The sequence below is a fragment of the Tamandua tetradactyla genome, chromosome 2 (genome assembly GCF_023851605.1).
Source record: "Tamandua tetradactyla isolate mTamTet1 chromosome 2, mTamTet1.pri, whole genome shotgun sequence".
In the NCBI taxonomy this organism is placed as follows: Eukaryota; Metazoa; Chordata; class Mammalia; order Pilosa; family Myrmecophagidae; genus Tamandua; species Tamandua tetradactyla.
The window spans coordinates 19198174-19219513 of record NC_135328.1 but is presented as its reverse complement, the minus strand read 5'-3'; the positions used below and the strand labels follow the sequence as shown (position 1 = coordinate 19219513).

The following is a 21340-nucleotide window of genomic DNA, read 5'->3' as shown; positions in this document are numbered from 1 at the left end:
TCATTTACCTATGAAGGTAGCACTTCCTAAATGACTACTGGGATTTTAAAAGTGAGGAAAGTTGGGAATTTAGGAATTAAAGAGCTAATTAGATCAATATTATCTATAGCAGGGGTCCACAACCATTTTCTGTAAAGGGCTAGACAGTAAATAATTTAAGCTTAGAGGATCTTAACTGCCCTTGTTACAGCGACTTAAATCTGTTGCTGTAGTGAAAATTGCCATAGACAATACATAAATGTAAGGGAGTGGTGGTGTTCCAATAAAACTTTATTTACAAAAACAGGTGAGAGACGAGATTTGGCCTACGGGTCATAGTATGCTGATCTCTAGGCTATACAAAGACCTCAATGCCAAGACTTGATGCAATTGTCAGAAGGACTTGGGATAAAGGTCATCTAAGTCAACCATGTTGCAAAAGAATGTTGTTATCTAGAGCTGAGCTAACCTAATGCAGAGAGCTTCAGACTGAAAATGAAAAGCGAGGCAGTAAAATGCTTAAATTTAATGGAGAAAGTTGCTTCTGTCAAGGAAAATAAGAATAACATGGACAAAAGAATTGTAGCATAAGATTTATTCAGTAATATTCATTAGAAAAGTGTTGGGTAGGGCTCAGAAATATTAGCTCTAGTCTTGCTTTTTGTATTCTAAGTTCAGAGTATGAGAAATAACTAAGGTGAACATACATCTCAGTTTGCTGGTGGCAGTCCTGTTGTGTGCCTATTACCCCCATGTAATTATCAGTAGAATCCCCTGTTGGGGATTGAATCATATTCCCACACAAAAAAATTTGCAGTCCTATTCCCAGATTCTGTGGGTGTGAACCCATTTATAAATAAGGCCTTAGGAGATATTGCTGGTTAAAGTGTGGATTCATTTGTGAACAGGATCTTTGAAGATATTATCCTAGAAAAGGCAAACTTGAATCAGGATGGGCTTTAATCCATTTGACTGGAGTCCTTATAAGGCAGAGGAAATTCAGACATAGTCAGTCAATGAAAGCCACAAGAGGAGACTAGGAAGACAGGTGACAGAGGTAGAGATGCAAGCCAAGGAACTCCTAGCATTGCAGGAAGTCAACCCCAGAATGTTACAGATTATGGGAAAAAGCATGGCCCTGCTAATACCTTGATGTTGGACTTCCAGCCTCCAAAACGATGAGACAGTACATTGCTGTTGCTAAAGCCAACTTATGTTGTGGTTTTTGCCATAGCAGCCCTGACAAAGTAAGATTCCCCCACCCTCTTAAAGAAGTATCTCAATTTGCAATATTAACTATATGTTTAGACCTATAATAACAGAATGATTTTGAAATGGTAGCACAGAGAGGTAAATGTTATTTAAAAGTATTACCAAAATTTGAACAATTATACAAATCTATACCTTAGGGGGCAGAACAGACCATGAAATAAGGGCAAGAACTTCAAGACAAACAGACTCAGATTCAAGTCTTACCTTTATCATTTTTTTTGCCAATTGTAGACAATGTGCTAAATCTCCCTGAATCTCTATTTCCTCATCTGTAATAATAAATAATAAAAGTAGCAATCTCATTAGAATTAAATATATTAGTATATAATAAATGCTCAAAAATATTATCTGTTGTTTTGTTATTTTTCTTATTATATTTTCAAAGAGAATAGATTGGTTGGGTAGAGTCACAAGTTCACCTTTCTCATACAGAAGATATGCCTCAAGAAAGAATGATTTCCTTGCCACTATAGACATTCAAGCAGGGACTCAACAGGCACTTAATAGTGATGTAAGGAAGTCCTCCTACTCAAAATGTGGTCCACAGACCAGCAGCAGCAACTGGGAGCTCGTTAGAAATGCAGGATCTTGGGCCCCAACCCAGACTTTATGAATGAGAATCTGCACTTTAATGAGATCCCCAGGTGATACATTTAGCTTTGCTGTAAATGCTTCAGCATCAGTGAGTAACTGGATCACCTTCAGAGCCCTTTTGAACCCTGAGATGCACCTAATACTATAGAGTCTATAATTTTTTTTTATGTTTTGAAGAACATTTAATCACAAGGTAAAATTGTCTCCATATAAAATCTTTTAGAAAACATTTTTATTGATAAACCTTAACTCACAAACATTCCACATGTGGTGTACAATCAGTGGCTCATAATATCATCACATAGTTGTATATTCATCGCCATGGTCATTGTTTAAAGCGTTTACATCACTCCAGAAAAAGAAATAAAAAGAAAAAACTCATACATACCATACTGCTTACTGCCTCCCTCTTATTGACCACTAGTATTACCTTTGTCCCGCCTATTATTTGTTTATTTTTTATCTACATTGTTTACTCATCTGTCCATACCCTGGATAAAAGGAGCCTCAGTCACAAGGGTTTCATAAGTCCATAAATTTTAAGTGAATAAAATTATGGCATGGGAGGAGCTATGGCCTTAATACCTAGTATATCCCATTCCATTTGACAAGCTAAGAATGGGCCTTTCCACTCAGCTCCACAAGCTAGTATCCAACTAGTGTCAACACCAAACTTTCCTTGAATGCCAGGATCTAGGAAATACAACAACAAAAGTAAAAAAAAAAAAAAAAAGAAGAAGAAAGAAAACTTTCCTAGTCTTTGTTAATTGACCTGTACCCAAGAGCTTTCCTTCAGAACTTCTCCATACAATGAGTTTAGAAAAGAGCTCTAGGCAAAAGTATAGGGGCCCCTACCTTTTGTCTTGGCACGTGTTTAGAGCCCTAGAAATTCCCCCATTACACAGATAGGAATATCTCCTCTTCTCTAGAAAACCTTTTCCTTAGCACTGCTGCATATATCCTACAGTCTGTAGTCCCTTGTCCTAGCATCAGTGAGTGACTGGATCACCTTCAAAGCCCTTTTGAACCCTGAGATGCACCCAATTTATGTAAGACAACTCCGTGAGTCACCTTCTATGTGCAGGACAAGTTCTGCAATGGAGTGTGCTGGTTTAGTCCTTCAGTCCTCCAAAGAGATTGCACCAGGAAAGCATGCTCCCAATATGTGCATGAGCATTACTTGCTCTCCCTGGAACCAGGGATCTGCATTAGAGCCTGGGCTGGCTCTGAGGGGATGGGGGAGGGGACAATCAGGAAGCTACGATACCCTACCACTTTTAAGTAGCCCTTCTCTAGATTCAGCACACATCCTGTTGCTACAATCTTTTAACTGCTTTCTGGGACTTTGAGACAGATGTTTCTGCCAGTTCGTGCTTGTTGTTCAAAGCTGTAGGAAAACAGATCCCTGAAGTTTCCCGCTCCACCATCTTGGTCAGAGCAGGTTCCACACAACTCCAAAGGACATTATACCAGGTCCAGTGGCTACATTCTAGTTATGATTTAAATATCAATCTCAGACAGATGCACACATGGACCTTAAATGAACAAACCCAGCATTGGGACTATTTTTTAATCTAAAGCATCACATCTACCTTGGACATAGCAGCTTGATTATTTCTTGAGTTTGCTTCCATTTTGTTTTGAGCCACTTCTTTGCTTTCTAAAAATGTTGGCCTGATTACTCTCCCTGTAAATGCTCTGGATAGAGTCAGTATTCCATTAATACTGAACAATTCACATGCAAAGAGATAGTTTAACCTTAGATATGTCCCCAAGCTTCAAAAGGTTGACACAAATATAAACAGAACTGGAAGAGCTGGCCAAGTATTTAGCTGCAACTTTAAATAAATGCTTCTCTCTCTGGGATTTCCTGGTGGTGGTAATACTGCAGCCTAAATGCTTTAGTTCTCTATCTTCTTTTATCCTTTCTCCTTGAAGCAGGCTTTCTGACATCCCAAGCTGCTTGAATTATACACCACAGGAACACACAGGATGGATAGTGCCAGTCTATCATGTGGCATCTGTCACTTCTTAGATCCCTTTTCTAATTCTCTTATTTGATGACTGCTGAGTAGCCCGTTTTGTTTTCTATTAGAATGCCTTGTAGAAATAAAAAATATATATTTGTTTTGAAAGAATGAAGGTAACAATCAAAGAATAGAATTAATTTTTAAGGGAAATGAAAGACAACATGAGGTGTGACAATAGGATCGAATCTGTCATGTATCTCACCTAAAAGAGCTCCTTGTCTATAATGGTGATTCATTTATTTCACAAACATTTATCAAGAAGTTGCTATGAGCCTGTGTTGTCTGTTACATTATGATGCTAATAATAACAATAGCAGCTGAGGTAGGTTGAAGACTAATGCACACATAGGTCCTGCCCTCGTGGCAATTTATAATCTCTCAGGGAAGGCAGACATTGAACAAATAAGAGAAGCATTTTCAGTGCTATGTGAAATCTCAGGGTACAGTGGGAGGGTGTTCCAAGTGGCTTGACCTAGTCTGGGGTCAGTGAAGGTTTCCAGGGAAGAAATGGCACTTAAAATTAGCTAGACAAGGGAGAGCTAGGAGTGGAGAGAGGGAGCATCCCAGTGTAACCAGAGCTCTGCCCACACCAGAGCCAGGCTCTGCTCCAGGCTCAAAGTCTCTGTTCTAGTTTGCTAGCTGCCGGAATGCAATATACCAGAAACGGAATGGCTTTTAACAAGGGGAATTTAATGAGTTGCTAGTTTACAGTTCTAAGGCTGAGAAAATGTCCCAATTAAAACAAGTCTAAAGAAATGTCCAATCAAAGGCATCTAGGGAAAGATACCTTGGTTCAAGAAGGCCGATGAAGTTCAGGGTTTCTCTCTCAAGTGAGAAGGCACATGGCGAACACAGTCAGGGCTTCTCTCTCTCAGCTGGAAGGGCACGTGGTGAACACGGCATCATCTGCTAGCTTGCTCTCCTGGCTTCCTATTTCATGAAGCTCCCCGGGAGGTGTCTTCCTTCTTCATCTCCAAAGGTCGCTGGCTGGTGGACTCTCTGCCTTGTAGTGTTGCTCTCTCTGAATATATCATTCTCCAAAATGTTTCCTCTTTTATAGGACTTCAGAAACTATTCAAGACCCACTCAAATGGGTGGAGACATGTCATCCCCTAATCCAGTTTAACAACCATTCTTAACTAAATCACATCAACCAGGGAGATGATCTCATCACAGTTTCAAATATACAGTATTGAATAGAGATTATTCTACCTTTAAGAAATGGGATTTATATTAAAACATGGCTTTTCTTAGGGGGCATACTTCCTTTCAAACCAGCACAGTCTCGCTACAAGAAAGAATTCAAGGATGAGAAATAAAGTGAAGGCAAACAGCAAGGCTTTATTGAAGGAAAAATGCATGCTAAAGGAATTAGCATGGGTGAGCTCAAGAGAGTCATACCCCAAGATGGATAGGATCAGTCAGTTTTATAGGGGCTTTAGCTTACAGTAATTTTTTTTTGCCTCATGATTGTTAGGTGTTCATATTGTTTTAAAAGAGTTGATTACCGGGGCGGGCCGCGGTGGCTCAGCGGGCAAAGTGCTTGCCTGCTATGCCGGAGGACCTCGGTTCGATTCCCGGCCCCAGCCCATGTAACAAATACGGAGAAACAGAATACAATAAAACAAGAAAATGTTTAAAAAAAAAAAAAGTTGATTACCACTTGCACATGTGGCTTTCTTATTATGTAGTTCTTACATTGTTTTAAAGAGTTCTTGTTGGATAGGAAACTTTGCAGCTGGAGCTAGTGGGGAGATCATGCCTCAGTTCATCCTGGGGTGCCAGCAGTGAAACCTTTAAGCCTTTCATGACCAGGTAGAGGACTAGTGATCATAGTTCAGATGCCCTATTCTATCCTGCCTCACGAGGCAGAGTGAAGACCATGTGCAATAGTAATAAAAAAAGTATGATATATTGGAAGAACTAAGAGAATTGGTTAAAGCTAGGAGACCTGGGGAGAGAATGGGAAGATGAGGTTAGAGAGAAAAGGATAGAAACAAAGTTTTGCTGAATCTTACAGAACATTTGAATTTGGACTTTATCCCAACATAATAGAGAGCCATTGACAGGTGTTAGGCAAGTGAGATGATAAATTGGGGTTCTAAGAAGATGACTCTGGATTGACAGGAAAGTGGAGAGGGCAGAGCCTAAAGGTGGCAGTGTTTGTGCAACTTCCACAAGTTAGGGTAGAGTCTCCCTCAGATAACAAAATGTTTCCTCTCCTGGAGATGGCTTATTTATGCTCATGTTTGAAGGAACTTCCCATTTTCAAAACTTCTAAACTGCTTCCTTCACAGACATTAGAGTCTCATGAGACAGACATAGGAGTGGATGGGCAAAAAGGTAGCAGAGAGGCATGGAAAGGAATAAGCCCTAAGGGTCATGTCTCTACTGGAATTCTGAACATGGACCTGCCAGTTCCCTACCCCTTTCCATAGCCTTGGGGTAGAGTGAGGCATTTTCATACACAACAGAGAAAACTGAGACCCAGAAAGACAGAGTTCACTTAAAAATAATTGATAGGCCATATAAATATTGTGACAGCATAGTGTGAGGTGATGGGTTTCTGGAAGCTATCCTTTGCAAATGTAAGACAAAAGTATTTTAATTAATGATCCTATGGTGACCCTGTACTTTAAATGGAGAATTCATTTAAAAATCTTGAGTTATACGCTCTATGACTATCACCTTCCCCCACCTAAATAAGTTATGTTAGCTCTTTGTGCTAAATGGGATAGCCAAGCTCTCATCTCCCTCCTGGTTCAGAGAGTAGTTATCTATCAATCAGTCATCAAGAATTTTATTATGCAAATATGTGCTGAAAGTCACTGAGAATACAAAGGTGAATTTAAATAGATGTGATTCTGGTTTTCATGGAGCTTCCAGTCCAATGAAGAAGCTGAAAGTCTAGACTCTAATCAAACCATGGCACAGATTTAAAGCTGCAACTGTGAGAGGCTCTACAAAAGAAAGGTCTCTGTGCTATCAGGGCATATGAAGGAGGATCTGGCCTAAGCATCAAATTAGGGAAAACTTCCTGTATTTGTTTCCTAGGAGTGACATAACAAAGTACCACAATAACGGAAATGTATTGTCTCAGTTCTGGAGGCTGAAGTCCAAAATCAAGGTGTGGGTGGGGCCAGGCTGTCTATGAGCACTCTAAGGAAGAATCTGTTCCATGCCTCTCCCTTAGCCTCTGGTGGCCCCAGGAATTCTGTGGCTTGTGGCAGCATAATTCCAGTCTCTGCCTCCATCTTTATATGAACCTCATCTCTCTTACGTCTTGTCTCTTCTTCTCTTCATATAAGGACAGCAGTCATATTGGACTAAGGGTCCACCCTACTCCAGTGTAACCTTATCTTAATTCCATCTGCAACAAACCTATTTCCAAGAAAGTTCACCTTCTGAGGTATGACGTTAGGGCTTAAGCATAGCATTTTGGGGAATACAATTCAACCCTTAATGCTTCCCTCAGAAAATGAGAGCTGAACTGAAAGTGGAAGGATGAATAGAAGTCACATGGTTAGAGGGAAGGTGGAAGATGAGGGGCGAAATGAATTAACTTGACAAATATGTATACAACATCTGCCAGGTGCCAGGTGTCAGGAGAGTTGACTGCTATCCACAAATGCATGAAACATGATCTGCACATGAAGGAAAATAGCAAGGGCAGAATCCTGATAATTGCTGTCTATGAGAATTTGAGTGTTTGACTTTCCAAGCCTCGGTATCTATATCTGTAAAGCAAGAAAATAATATCTGTTTTGGAAGATTATTGTGAGAAATAAAAATGGCTTAAGTCCCTCGGTGCCTGGTATATAAGTAGCAAAAACTGTAATGACTAGACTGGAAGAAGCAGTAAGATGTAGTGTCAGAAGCAATGTTCTACAATGGTCAAAAGCTCACTATCTTTGATGAGACTGTTTTCAGACCACAGGTCCAGCACTTCTTAGCTCTGTGCCCTTGGGCAAATGACAAATAGAAATAGAAATCCTTACTTGATAGGCTTCTTGGAACCATCAAAGGAGATAAAGTATGAGAACAGTATGAAAGGTTAATAAATAAATACCTAGTCTACATATTATGTATGTACAAGGTACTGTATCAGTACAGATGAATAAGCAATTAACTGCTAAGGAAGGTGGAGTTGGATAAGATCAAAGACTTCACATAGAAAGCCTTGCTCTAGGTCTTAATAAATGAATAGGTTTTGGACAGACAGAATGCTGACAAGTTTGCCCTGTTTGAGCCTTAGGGCTGTAATTTGCTATCATGAGAAATGCCAGGGGGGTGGAAGTTTAAGGAGAATATTTTAAAAGACCAATTAGTTCCTTTTAATAAGTATCTTCACTCCAATTGCTGTGGTGAGCTGGAAGACTTGAAATCAGACAGACTTGAGTTCTAATCCAATCCCTTCTACTTCCATCTGTGTGAACTTATGCCAGTTCCTTCAGTTTTCTGGATGTATTAGACAGTGTTCTCTAGAGAAACAGAACCAACAGGAGATATCTGTAAATATTATGAGATTTTTATAAGAATAAAAATGACAGGCAGGCAGCAGTAGCTCAGTGGCAGAGTTCTTGCCTGCCATGCCGGAGACCTGGGTTCAATTCCTGGAGCCTGCCCATGCATAAAAAAATAATTACTGTGGGGATAGGCAAGTCCAAATTCCACAGGGCAGGCCACAAGCTGGGAACTCCAATGGATATTTTCAAGGAATTCCCCAGGAGTAGCTGGCTGGCTGAAGTAGACATGAAAATCCTCTCTTCTGAATGCTGAAATCACCACTTCTGTTAAAGGCTTCAACCGGTTGGATGAGACTTCTCTCATTGCTGAAGGCAAGCTCCTTAGTTAATTGTAGATGCAGTCAGCCGTAGATGTAATCAACTTATTGATGAGTTAAGTCCATGAAATGTCCTCACAGTAATAGGCCAGTGCTTGCTTGACCAAAAAAGCTGGCCAAATTGACACGTGAATTTAGCCATTGCACTGGGCTTTTGTTCACTTATCTTTAAAAGGGAAATAATAATAGTGTCTCCCTCATGAAGCCATTATGAGGATTAAACAAGATGTTGCATATAAAGTATTAAGCACATGTTTGGCACATATGTGCCTTGATGTCTCATTAAGGTTATATTGGCATAACACTTTAGAATTTGCTCAGTGTGTGGACCAGTAATATTGAACAAAATGTATGTCATACCACCCACTCACAATAGGAAATCCAAAGAAATATCATGAACAACCAGTTGGTGAGCTCCGTTATGACAGCGAATGTAGGCATTTATTTTAGTGGCCCCAATAACTATTTAGGGCTGTCTATAGTAAGCCCTCAACAAGGGTTGAATAAATGAATGTGATTTATTTTTGCTGATTTTAAAATAAAGTTATTTCTACAGTTGGTTCTGTTGAACATCTAGTAAATAAATTAATTAATTACATTTGTAATTTCATCACCAATGGAACAATCACTGTCAATATCTTGATATATTTTCTTCTATGGTGTGTGTTTGTGTGTAGGATCATAGCATATAATATAAATAAATATGTATTTGTCACATGAGCTTTTGCCCCATTTTAATTAATATGTTTCAAAAACACAATTTACATGCTATATAACTTTTACAAAAATGTGCCATAATTTATTTAACTATTGCCATTGGTTTTTATACCTTTTAGTCCATGCTAAAGCTACATTTGCCTTCAAATCCCTCAAATTGGCCAACAATTTCAAGAGTTTCCGAAACTCTATGAAACCCATTCAGGGAGTCCTGTCCCCAGGGTTTCAGGACAGACCAATGATGTTAAACATGTTCAGAATTTGCATACACAACAGAACAAGAAAGTGCAAAAACTTTACTGTAACCATTGTGGGGAATATCAATTAAAATACTGCAAGTTGCAGTATATTCAACTATTTTCATACTATGGCCCAATCCCAGTTCATTCTTACATTTCAAAATAGTTCAAGTTTTAAATTTCACATGAACTCATCTCTAGAATTTTAATTGAATAATAATGCTTCATGTAATATATCTTTATCATCCTAGTGGCAGAGAATGTCTGCAGGGATGCCAGTGTACTACATCTTGCTGTAAAGTTTTGTGTCTTAAAGACCCCATGATATTACTGTGTCTACTGTAGCTACCCTCTCCCCAGTTGATCCTAATTGCCTTCATACCATTTGACATGAGTAATTGTAAAGCATAGCTGAGCATTTTATAATACAGCTCCTTAAAGGAAATAAATCATTTTATAATAAAACCAAAAATAAATTTAAATGTTAATATAGCAAAAAGATGGATAAGCACGAGGAGGGGTATTTATTGCTTTGAGTCATGTGTATTGTGATCTTGGGATACAAGGTTATAACTTGACCTTTTGATTGTTCTAACCAAGGAGGATCCCAACCTTGAATTTACTATCTTAATTGTACACTTTCTATGATATGTACTGAACAATAATGAGACTGATTCCACAAGCCAATTTGTGCAGTTTCCACAGAAGTCTGATAGGTTCTCAACGTAAAGCATAAGTTTGCCTTACCTTTTTTGTTTGTTGCTCCCATCTGCTTGCTTCTGAAGGTAGAACAGTTACTGATATGAAAGCTGGAATAGGAGAGTGCCTGTACCATTATCTGCCCATTTTTATGTGCATATTTATGCCTGTGTGTGTGTGAAAAGTTCTAAATTATTATTAGATGGAATCCAGATGGAAAAGGAATTTTTTTGACCAAAGGAAAAATTTACAAGTAAGCCATGTCTTTGTCTCCCTCCATAGCTCCATCATCCCTCTCAAGGCTTCCGTTTCGGAACTGTCCGTGAAAGCAGTGCTGAAGATTACGTGAGGCAAAGCTTCCCAGAGATGCATGAGTATATGAGAAGGTACAATGTGCCAGCCACCCCCGATGGAGTGGAGTATTTAAAGTGAGTGTCAACCTCTTACATCAAAAGATATCATTTAGCTACTACCACACTGTTTGGTGATTTTTGAAATTGACAGTTAAATAAACCTTTTGTGTGTGCACTAATACCTCACAATGCATGCAATCCAGGAGCCAGGATAGAATAGTGTGCACATAATTATGTGACCTACTATTAGTTATCTGCATAGTCCAAGGTGGCAGTGGCTTTGCTCAAAGAGCCAGTGGGGTCATTAGTGTAGCAGATGGTAGGGAAAACAAATGTTGGCTTAACATCACTTGAGAAAACAATGATGCCAAAATGATCAAACACACAGGGAATGTGGCCAAAGGATAAAGTGTCCCTGAGCAACCCTTTCTTCCACAGTGTATCTCTAAGCCCATGGAATGCCTTCTCTCACAAGGAAACAGAATTGGAATTTATCTTAGAGATTTCCTGCAGAAAGGAAATAAGATAGAAGGCAATGATCCCCATGCCTGCACCCTTCTCAAGAGAATTTATGAGAAGTAATCAAGAGCAATCATATTGCCATAGCGGACCATCAGAGCCTGTAATTCAGTGCAGCAGAATACAAAGGAGGATGGTGCACTTTGGGGCCTGTTCAAGTGGTCTGGCTAGGAGAAGCGAATGAATGGCTCCCAGTGGGCACTCCTATATGGGGGGGGGGGGGGGGCGGTGAGCAACTCTCTCCCTCCTGCCAAATGGCATCATGACAACAACAGACATCCAAACCTTCAATCCCTTGAATTATGCAGCATCAGGAAACTGGTTTCTCTGTGGTCAGCCACAGCAATTTTCCCAATGGACAGCAGGATCTTCCCACTCAAATTATTTCTGAGAAAAGAGGAAGATAAAGAAATAATTTCATGGGAAATAAGCGACTTGTGTTTCTCAAGCACTCCAATAATAGGGCCCTTAAACAATTTTATGAACTTTTAACTAGAGCCTCTAGAGAAAGTCTTGCATGCCCATATTTGCAACATTATATATGGTGTTTAAGTGCTATTAAATGGCATTTTTAATTTTGCAAGAACATAAAAAACATTTGAATCCCTCTATGGCACTTTGCCTCCCAGCTCCTCTTTTGTATTGTCTTCCCCAGGCAGATTCATGACTGAAAGAGAGAATAAGATGTCAAAGAGATAGCAAGGTCTCCCTCTAGATGACAATGCCTAGCAAGCTGAGCCCTGCTGGCAGTAGGAAGGGATACGACAAGCCACCACTGCAGTCCCCAGTCCCACTCCACTCAGGCCACAATTATTCTGGAGGCTTCACCTGAGAAGGCCCCCAGGCCAAGAGTTGTCCCCACTCTAACCAGGAGAGAAACAATCATTGGTAAGGCAGGTGCAGATGAAGAAGCTGAAGTCCAAAAGAAGTGACTTGTCTTTACAGCTATCAGATGACAGAGTGAGGGCTGGAACCAATCTCTAGGATCCAAACACTTCTCCAGGCTAATCTAGATATCTGCTGTTCGAAGAGTAGCCCATATTCCAACAGTTTGATCACACCTGGGAGTTTGTTAGAAATCCAGAATCTCAGGTCCCACTGTGGACCTACTGTGGACCTACTGCGGACCTACTGCATTAGAATCTGCATTTTAACAAGTTCCCATGCTGATGGAGATGAAACTGGAACACAGACAGAGCTTATTGTCAAGGTTCTCACTTCTCTCTGGGCCTTCTCTCTCTTCTTTGGCCTCATCCCTCCCTCTATGCTTAGCCACCCTCCAAGTATTCACACATCCTCTTGCAGAGCCCTGACTTACAGGACACAAATCTGGGAGCTCTCACTCAAAACAGGTTGCTCTGTTAAACTTGCCTCTCCCCTTTCCCATTTAAACTCCCATAGACCTAGTCCTGCTTCCTGGGGTGATGGCTGTCCAATTGATAAGTCCTTCCTAAAATGTTCGTTTCTTCTAGTAGGTTAAGATATGACTATTTTTGTGGTATATGTATTTTAAATGAATACTCAAAGAGACAGTGCATGATTCTGTAGTAGGAGAAACAACTGAAGGCCCTTCCAACTATAAGTGTATAGAAGCCATCTAGAAGCTATCCTCACCATTGACCCAGCCCCACGGGAGCCTGTGAGCTGACCTTCCTATGCAATAGAGCCCTGTCATAGCAGAACAAGGAGTAGTTATTAAGGGATACCAGGGATATTGGACCTCATAATGACCAAAACTGAATTCAACCCATTTTTCCTGTTGGCATATTGCTACCAGATATATTTGTGGAGTATTGGCAGATGATCCATGGTTTCTCTGTGACCCCCAAAGCGCATCCTTCAGGAGCACTTTGACTGAAGAAACATCCTTCAGCTCAGTTTTTATATTATCGCTAGCATTCCATTATGATTGCTTGCCCTCAGCTCCTGAGAGACGAGTACCACCCCCAAACCTTTCTGAAGCTTCCCACTGCTGTGGATCCTGGAGTCGTTTTCATTTGGGTTTTAAGTTAAACATAGGCCTCATCCTAACTTAAATCTAGTACCCCTAGGAAAGATGATGAATTTTGAATAGGCTATTGCTCTTCCTGTGAGAGTGGGAAAAGGAAGTCCTGGTCATTGGCAGCACAAAGGAAGCTGATTCTTACTATGTGCCATGCCCAGCCCAGATAAAGCCATCTACATGAAGGCATGCTGCCTGCCCTTGATGACTCTTACAGGCCTGGGATGTATTTCCTCTTTTTAAACTTTGATGGGCCCCATTTTGGTTCTCTGAGTTCAGAGGCCTTTCCTCTATGGTGAAAGATCCATTCTTGACTCTACAGAAGGAATGACTGAGCCCCGATGGAAGGGGGATTCTCTTTGCAAAGCTGTCTGGGCAACCCTGAAACAGGGCAAGAAAGCCTTTCATGGATGTATGTCCCTTTGCAAAAAGGATCTGAGGTTAGCTCAAACAGAAATCTTTGCATAAATCTTTGCATATGCATAAATCTTTGTTATATCCTTTTAAACTACCCCTCCTTTTCTTCTTTGAAAGGGGGATCCCAGTCTCTGCTGAGACTTAGCCTTCCTGGGGACTATCCCTGCTCCTATCTCATCTGTTACAGCTTGAGCCTCGTCCACTGCCCATTACTGACGCAGTCCAGGGTCACCTACATTAAATGAGTCTCACCTGAACTGCTGACCAGGATGGGAATGAAACATTATTCTCTGGAGATACATTAATGAATCAGGTCACTAAAATCTATTAAACAAGCTTCTCCTTCCCGTATTGAATGCAAGGAGTTCTGGTTCTCTTACTCATATTTCCTCATTATCTACTACTAAATATGAAACAATGCCTAACCTCTGAAAAGTACAGTAGTGCTCATGACAGAAATAAATAAGAATGTCCACAAACTGTTGATTAGTTCACCTGGGCTCCAGAACTTACGAGCTATGAACCCCAGATCAGATTACCTGAACGCTCTGAGCCTCCATTTCATTATCTGTCAAAAGAGGCTAAGATCACCACCTCATGTTCATTACGAGCCTTGAGTGTATTTTGAACAAAAAATAGAATCCCTAGCCAAAGTAATCACTCAGTACGAGTAAGAGGAATCAACTTTCAGTATGCATCTCCCCATTCATTTCAGAGTCACTTCAGCTTTGTTGTGGGATTTAGAAGTAATGGAAGGGACTGGTAGATAAATCTATGGGAAAGATGTCATGCTCACGTAGAAGAGCATCTCTTTCCTCTGCTCGGTACTCTGTAAGCCAAGGAGATGCCAAGAAGCCTGAGTTGGCAGCTGCTAGCCTGAGCTACCCTTAGTTTCCAGGGTCCTGTCCCCTAAATAAAAGCCACCTGCCCACCCTAAGGCTTTCTTCCTACTAATGAATCTTTTTTTTTTCTTTTCTTGATCTTAAATATAGGAATGATCCAGAGAAGCTAGACGCCTTCATCATGGACAAAGCTCTTCTGGATTATGAAGTGTCAATAGATGCCGACTGCACACTTCTCACTGTGGGGAAGCCATTTGCGATAGAAGGTATTAGTCAGTCAGTCTTGATTCACGTTTACACAGGATGTGGTTGTGCTCAGTTTGCCAACCTAGCAAAGTCACAGCCACCAGGGTCAGAGGCAAAGAGCTATTCATCTTCCTTTGTTCCCATTTTCACCTCTTAAGCCTGTAGCTATTAAGCCTGTAGCTTCCTGCTGAAGTTGGGAATTTATTTTTCACCTACTCAACAAACCGTTGTTTATACAATTGTGAGAAGAGGACGTTGTTGTCACCCAGAGGCTGCTGCTTCAAATATCTGAAAGTGGTGGCACAATGTAATAAATGGGGATTCTGATTTTAATTTAATCTTTATTTTCTAACAGCCAAATCTTGTCATGGATCTGATGCAGAAAGTAGGATCATTATAAGTTACGACTTAAAGAACCCCGATGTTCATCTAATCCAATGCCCTCATTTTATACAAAAGAAAACCCATGGATGCTGCATCACTTTTTCATAATCATGCAATTAGATCATAATGTTGGGATTAGAACCCAAATGTCATGGTTCTTAATTCAGTGTTTTCCCACTATTTATAAAATAGGAAAAAAGGTCTCTCTATACAATTTAGAACCCCTTATGGTCCTAAAAAAAACAAAAAAGCTTCTTTGGGACCTCGGGTTTGCCTTCCTCCCTACTAGCAGCAAATTTTGCTTCCAGTTTGATCAACCAATCAATCAAATTCCAAGACCGAAGAAGGATTGCTTTGTCAGTAGCTCCTTTCATTCTGCCCAGTAGTTGATATATGGCGATGATAGTTTGGACCAGTAAATTTCACATCTCCCAACTTCCAGCTTACCTTCCCTGACAGTACACGCTGACTCTCAAGATCACCACACTCACTTATCAGAAAACATTTTGTCTTGAAACAGTCCCATGGGGATGTCCAAGTCCTGTTTCCTGAAACCTGCAATTTTCTGTAGTTAACTAGACAATTCTGATCCTAATTTCCCCATTTCCCAACCTCAGTTGGTCTGAGCCTCCCTTAAACACATCATCAGGCTATTTTAATTCAGAGTTTGTTTTTGTGATGAATGAGAATGTAGGAGCTAAAGCTGTTTCTTGGTCGCTTCTGGGATAAATCATTCTCTTCTCCTGGTGATGTGACCCTCACCTGAACCAGAGATGGAATTCAGGAAGAGAGATTCAATGGTGGTGGTATTTTAATTAAGACTGTAGTCTGAGACGGGCAAAGACACACAAAGAAAAGAAGAAGTAAAAGCTAGAAAATCCAAAGAACATTCATTTCTTAGCCCATTTTAATGGAAAAGTATTACATTTTATTTGTCCTAGATACACTAGGTTATTGGGATCTCTTAGCCATTAGCAGCTACTAATAATGAATCATGTGTAGCAGGCATAAGAATGAGGGGCTCCATTTTACCTTTGTCTTCAGGAGGCAACCTTATCTTAACAAAAGGCAGTGGTGAGAGAGTATGTTTGCCTCTGCTAGACCCAGTACCAGATGCCACACAATTAACTCCCCACTGGTTTCCTGTTTACATTTCCATCTGTGCTCAGAAGGCTTGGTGCCTTACAATTCCCATCACCTCTAGAAACCACATAGATTTCAAAGGGGATAAACACAAAATGGCGCATGGAAGCACTCTCTCTGCGAGACAGCAGAGACAGGAGACCTGAAGAGAGGGAGCATGTTATCATTGTTGGTTTATTCTCAAAATGAATGGGGTGCAAATCACAAAATTCGATTCAGTACTACCCCTGCCAATCAGCTCACAACCCCAAAACTGAACCTGTCAAAATAAGTTACAAACAATGTTATACAGATACTAGTAAAAGTCTTGATTACTGCTTCTTCTTAAATGTTTTTTTTTTGTGTGAAATATAACATATACATACAAAAAAGTAGTTAATTTCAAAGTACATTTTAACAAGCAGTTTTAGAACAAATTTCAAAGTATGGTATGGCTTACAATGCCACAATTTCAGGTATTTCCTTCTAGCCACTGTAAGACACTGGAGACTAAAAAGAAATATCAATAGTAAAGTGTTTCTCACTATGAAATTTTTAAAAATATGATATGCTCTCCTTCAACATTGCTGTTTCTTGAATGTATGAAAACATGGACTTTATTAATAATAAGTAAAACTATATAAGTATAATAAACCACCAAAGCAGTTTATGAACAATACTTACCCATTTAACTTAGGGTAATGTTTCCTTCAGTAGCCTTTCTCAAGGTCTGGTACAATGCTAGCCATTTATCAGTTATGTACTAAGTGGCATTACCCATTAGATAACTCAGATATTAGAGTTGAAATAAGTACTTAATTCAAAATGTAGCTAGCCAAGAATCATCTTAATTGTCTGTAATACCTTCCTAAGTGCTTAAATAGCTTCAGGCATTAGAAGGAAGATAGAGTCCATTGATTCCTTCTTATTGAATATACCTTCACTCTATATAGTATTGATATTATGCCAATTCAGTGTGACAACTGGATACCCCCAACTTCATCATTCTCTATTTAATTAAGCTAAAAGGTCAAAGTAAGCCAAAATGAGAGACAGCGGCTTCATTTTGACTTTGAAACCCTTTCAAGGGTACCCACTGCCACTAAACAGTATACTGCAGAGCAAAGAAAAGCTATCATGAATTCAAGAGCATGTAGAAAGTTTCGGTCACATTAAGTACTATACACTAGGGGCACAAAGACATATCATGTTGTCAGTAGAGAAAAGAGAGGTGTTGAGATAAATGAATACATGTCCCAAATATATGTATGGGCACTAGCTCACAACAGAGGGCAAATGAGGAAAAAGAACGATGGGATCCCACAATAAAGATTTGTGAACTTTCTGCCAAAGACTTTGCCTGTTCCCGAGTTTATTCTTTCACTTCCCTCCAATAATTATTTAATTCAGTGCCTGGAGCACTGGCTTTGGAGACAGGGTACCTGGCGTTAGAATAGAGTTGTTGTCACTAACTATGCAAAATTGGATGAGGTACTTAATTTAGTCTTCAGATTCCCCATCTGCATATTGGGGATATTAATAGTGCATCTGTGATAGGGTTTTTGTGAGGATGAAGCAAAATAATACATGTAAAGCATGAAGAAGCATGCCTGGCATATCCTAAATCCTAAATAAATTACTGTTTTTCAGTATATTGAATTAATACATTGAGACCAATTAACTGTAAAATTCTCCCAAGGAAGCTTTTCCATGCACCTCAGCTTCCCTCATATACTTCGCTCCCCACTTTGAAGGGGCACACAGTAGGGGAAATCCATTTTTAAAATCCCCTTTGTAGTTGGACTGTCATAACACATTCTGAACCATTGCCCCAGAGTTGCCAGATATGGTGTTCCGAGGAAGTCTGCAAAAATGAATGGATCTTTCTTCCTGGAGCCTTTTTAACCCTATCTGAGGCTTTATTTTCAAAATATCTATTTTCCAATGACATTTCAAGAAGATTCTTTTAGTCTGAGTATTTCAAATAATACATTTGGTAGCCAAAGTCTATTTCCACCATCCTCAGCTGAGTAAAGCTGATTTATCCCTGGGGGAAAAAATCAGGATTCTATTCTGAAAATTGTTCTCTTGGGCTATTAAGCTGTATCCAGTTTCCAGGGACTCTGATGCCTTCATCTTTAGGGTTGAAGGATTCCATTTTGCTTCATCCATCAACCACAAAATAGCCAACCTCGTCTTTATTGCAAAGCCACATTTCTAATGATAATGAAAACAACTCAGGCTGCTAAGTTGAGTCAGCAAGTTAAATATAAGGATTCTTTGACCAACGAATGCAACCAAATTTTAAAAGCAACTGATAAAGAGGATGGGAATGGAGACTTAAAGGTTTTACTTTTTTTATGTTTCTAAACAAAATGAATTTATATGTCTTTTAACACATACCCCTTTTCATTTCCATGTAACTTTTTTTCCTATTTCTCTCCTGGTTCCAAATGCATAATTTGTTTTGATGAGAAAATAATAATAAAAGAACATGCCAAATAATCATTAAATTCCCAGCATTCAGTAGATAACATTCTATAAAATAGTTAATTAAAAAGGACATTAGGCTATTTTTAGCTGTAAGTGGCAATTTAACTTAGACATGATGGAGTAGAGTGATTTAATATTTATTATTTCCTGTGTAAGATTTTTTTAACTTAAATGGAGCTTCTTCCCCATGACAATTTTAATACTTTTGTTGTAGTGCCAAACTTTTAGTCTGAGAATATGTATAAGATTTATCATGAGCATTAATTTCAACTTTTTAACTTTCTTATGTATTTTTGTCTCATCCACCAAAAATACCTCTATCTAGTATTGATCTAAGATACTGTCTCTCATCTTTTCATGGTCACAATGCCCCATTCCTCTCCATATCCTCAGAGTTATATCCGTCCTCCTCATTGAATTCTAATCAATGTATTTTCTTTCTATTGAATTTATGCCTTACCACCTTTTTGTTTTTCATAGAAGGTCATTTAGCTTTCTACTATGTTGTATCATTTATGAATTCCTCATCTTCCCCTCGGACACAATAAGTTTCTATGGATAGACTGTGTATCTAATTCAACTTGGTACACTCTTAGCACTTGGCAGAATGTCATGCACAAAATAACTATTCAGCATGTGTTTGCAGAATTAATGAACAGATGAATGTGTGCAATGAATGCTTATCAAATGAACAATGAAAACAACTTTGCCATTATTACACTAATCAGAACCAGGATTATTGGCTTTAAGAGGATTTTTAGGAGAAACAATATAGGCAGGGAGGATCCTTGCCCAACCAGATCCTCACATATATAATCATGTATCACTTAGGGCATGTACTTACACTGTATACGCACAACTCACTGAGAAGCTTAAAACAAAATCTGCCAATGAATAGTGTACATTTGTATCTGATGAAAACAAACCATCAATTTAGGCAATGGTGTTTTTTTACTGAATGACCTGGTTTGGGAAGATCACATCAATATGGCTATAATGATAGAGGCTGTAGGGGAAGAGGGACCATAGGACAAGTTTTCCCTTGACCTGGTCATGTTGGAATCAATGGAAGGAGCAGTAGCTTTAGAAACACACAGACCTACTTTCAAACATTGGCTGTGCCAACTAGCAGTCGAGTGAGCTTGCACTGTTACTTAGTCTTTAAGTCTCTAAGGAATACCTTGCTCTGCATGGTTCACGTGGAGATTAGACACACGTGGAAGAGTTTGGGGTGCACAGTAGGGCTCCATATCTCACAGTTCTTATTATTAGAAACCCAGAGTGATATTACTAAGCTGTGTGCCATGAACTCAGCGTACGATCTTGGTCTAGGGCACAGTCGACAAAATGGGACAATTGTGTAAAAAATTTATCATAGGGCAGTACTTAGTGTACTACTAAGTACTACTAAGTACTACTAAGTACTACTAAGTACACTAAGTAATATTTGTTGTAATATTTGTTGTGTAATATTTGTTGTGTAACAAATAGTGTAATATTTGTTGTACGCAACAAATATTAAAAATTAATGTTGTTGTTGTTGAAAACTATTGCCTTGGGGGAGAAAAACATGTTAGTTTTCAGCAAATCTGGCCTAATTATCCTAACAATCCATCCACTCCTACCAGGTGGTTCCATATCCCCCTACTTGTATGCTCTCAAGTCGCCCGGTTCTTCTCCCTCATGAAATTCCCACTCTGGTGAACTAAATCATTGTTTAATATCCTTCTACCTAATACAGATGCACACAGTGTATGCACCAATGCAGAGGGACCACGTGTGCCTCGCTTACTGTGAAATCCCTACCACTTATCAGGAAGACGCTTCACTCAGTAAATATTTATCAAGTGATCAAATGTATAAGTAGATCCAAGAGTGAGTGTACATGTGTACATGTGCCTGACACATAAATAAGTACCAAATAAATGTTTGTGAAGCTGAACATTCAGTATTACTCAATATAATACTAACTTCCTAAAGAAATCTGGCTACTTTCTTATAGTTACCCACTATAAATATGCTATTTAATGATAACATCAGCAGAAGAACAAGCTGTGTCCACCTAGTCTTTTGTTGTCTTTGTCTTGCCTTTTAAACTAAAACTAGTAAGCACAAAACAGGCACTCAAAATAGCTGTCTGAATGGAAAGTACTAATCATGCTTTTGACACTGACATATCTCCTTGACTGACTATTATGAAGGAAAAAACAAAGTTTTGGGGAAAAATATGTAGCCCTTGAAAAAACAATTTTTTAGCATTATTTATTTCTTTCTTTTCATTGGTTATAAAAACATCTCAGCCTCATATTTTTTAAAAAAAGGAGTTGTGTATCTGCATAAAAAGGAACAAAAACCAGTGCCCTTGACGATGAATTGTAAGTTAGAAAAATTATAGAAGATGGTTGTTTCCATTATATATCTTTGGATCCTTGGCAGCTGTGGTGGTTTTAGAACTGTGCCCAGAAAATCATGTTCTTAAAGTGAATTCAGTCCTGTGGGTATAAACCTATTGTAAGAGGGCCTTTTGATGAGGTTACTTCAGTTAAGGTGTGACCCAGGGTGGTCTTAATTGTCTTACTGGAGTCCTCC

The 21340-nt window shown here is 39.2% G+C and overlaps 1 protein-coding gene across 1 annotated transcript in view; it reads left to right on the top strand.

Moving 5' to 3' along the window:
- Positions 1 to 21340, top strand: part of GRIN3A (glutamate ionotropic receptor NMDA type subunit 3A) — a 165745-nt gene that overhangs the window by 100045 nt on the left and 44360 nt on the right. The window contains exons 4-5 of the mRNA XM_077140632.1: positions 10656 to 10801; positions 14657 to 14772. Of these exons, the coding sequence (XP_076996747.1) occupies positions 10656 to 10801; positions 14657 to 14772 (262 nt within the window). The remainder of the gene's footprint in view (positions 1 to 10655; positions 10802 to 14656; positions 14773 to 21340) is intronic.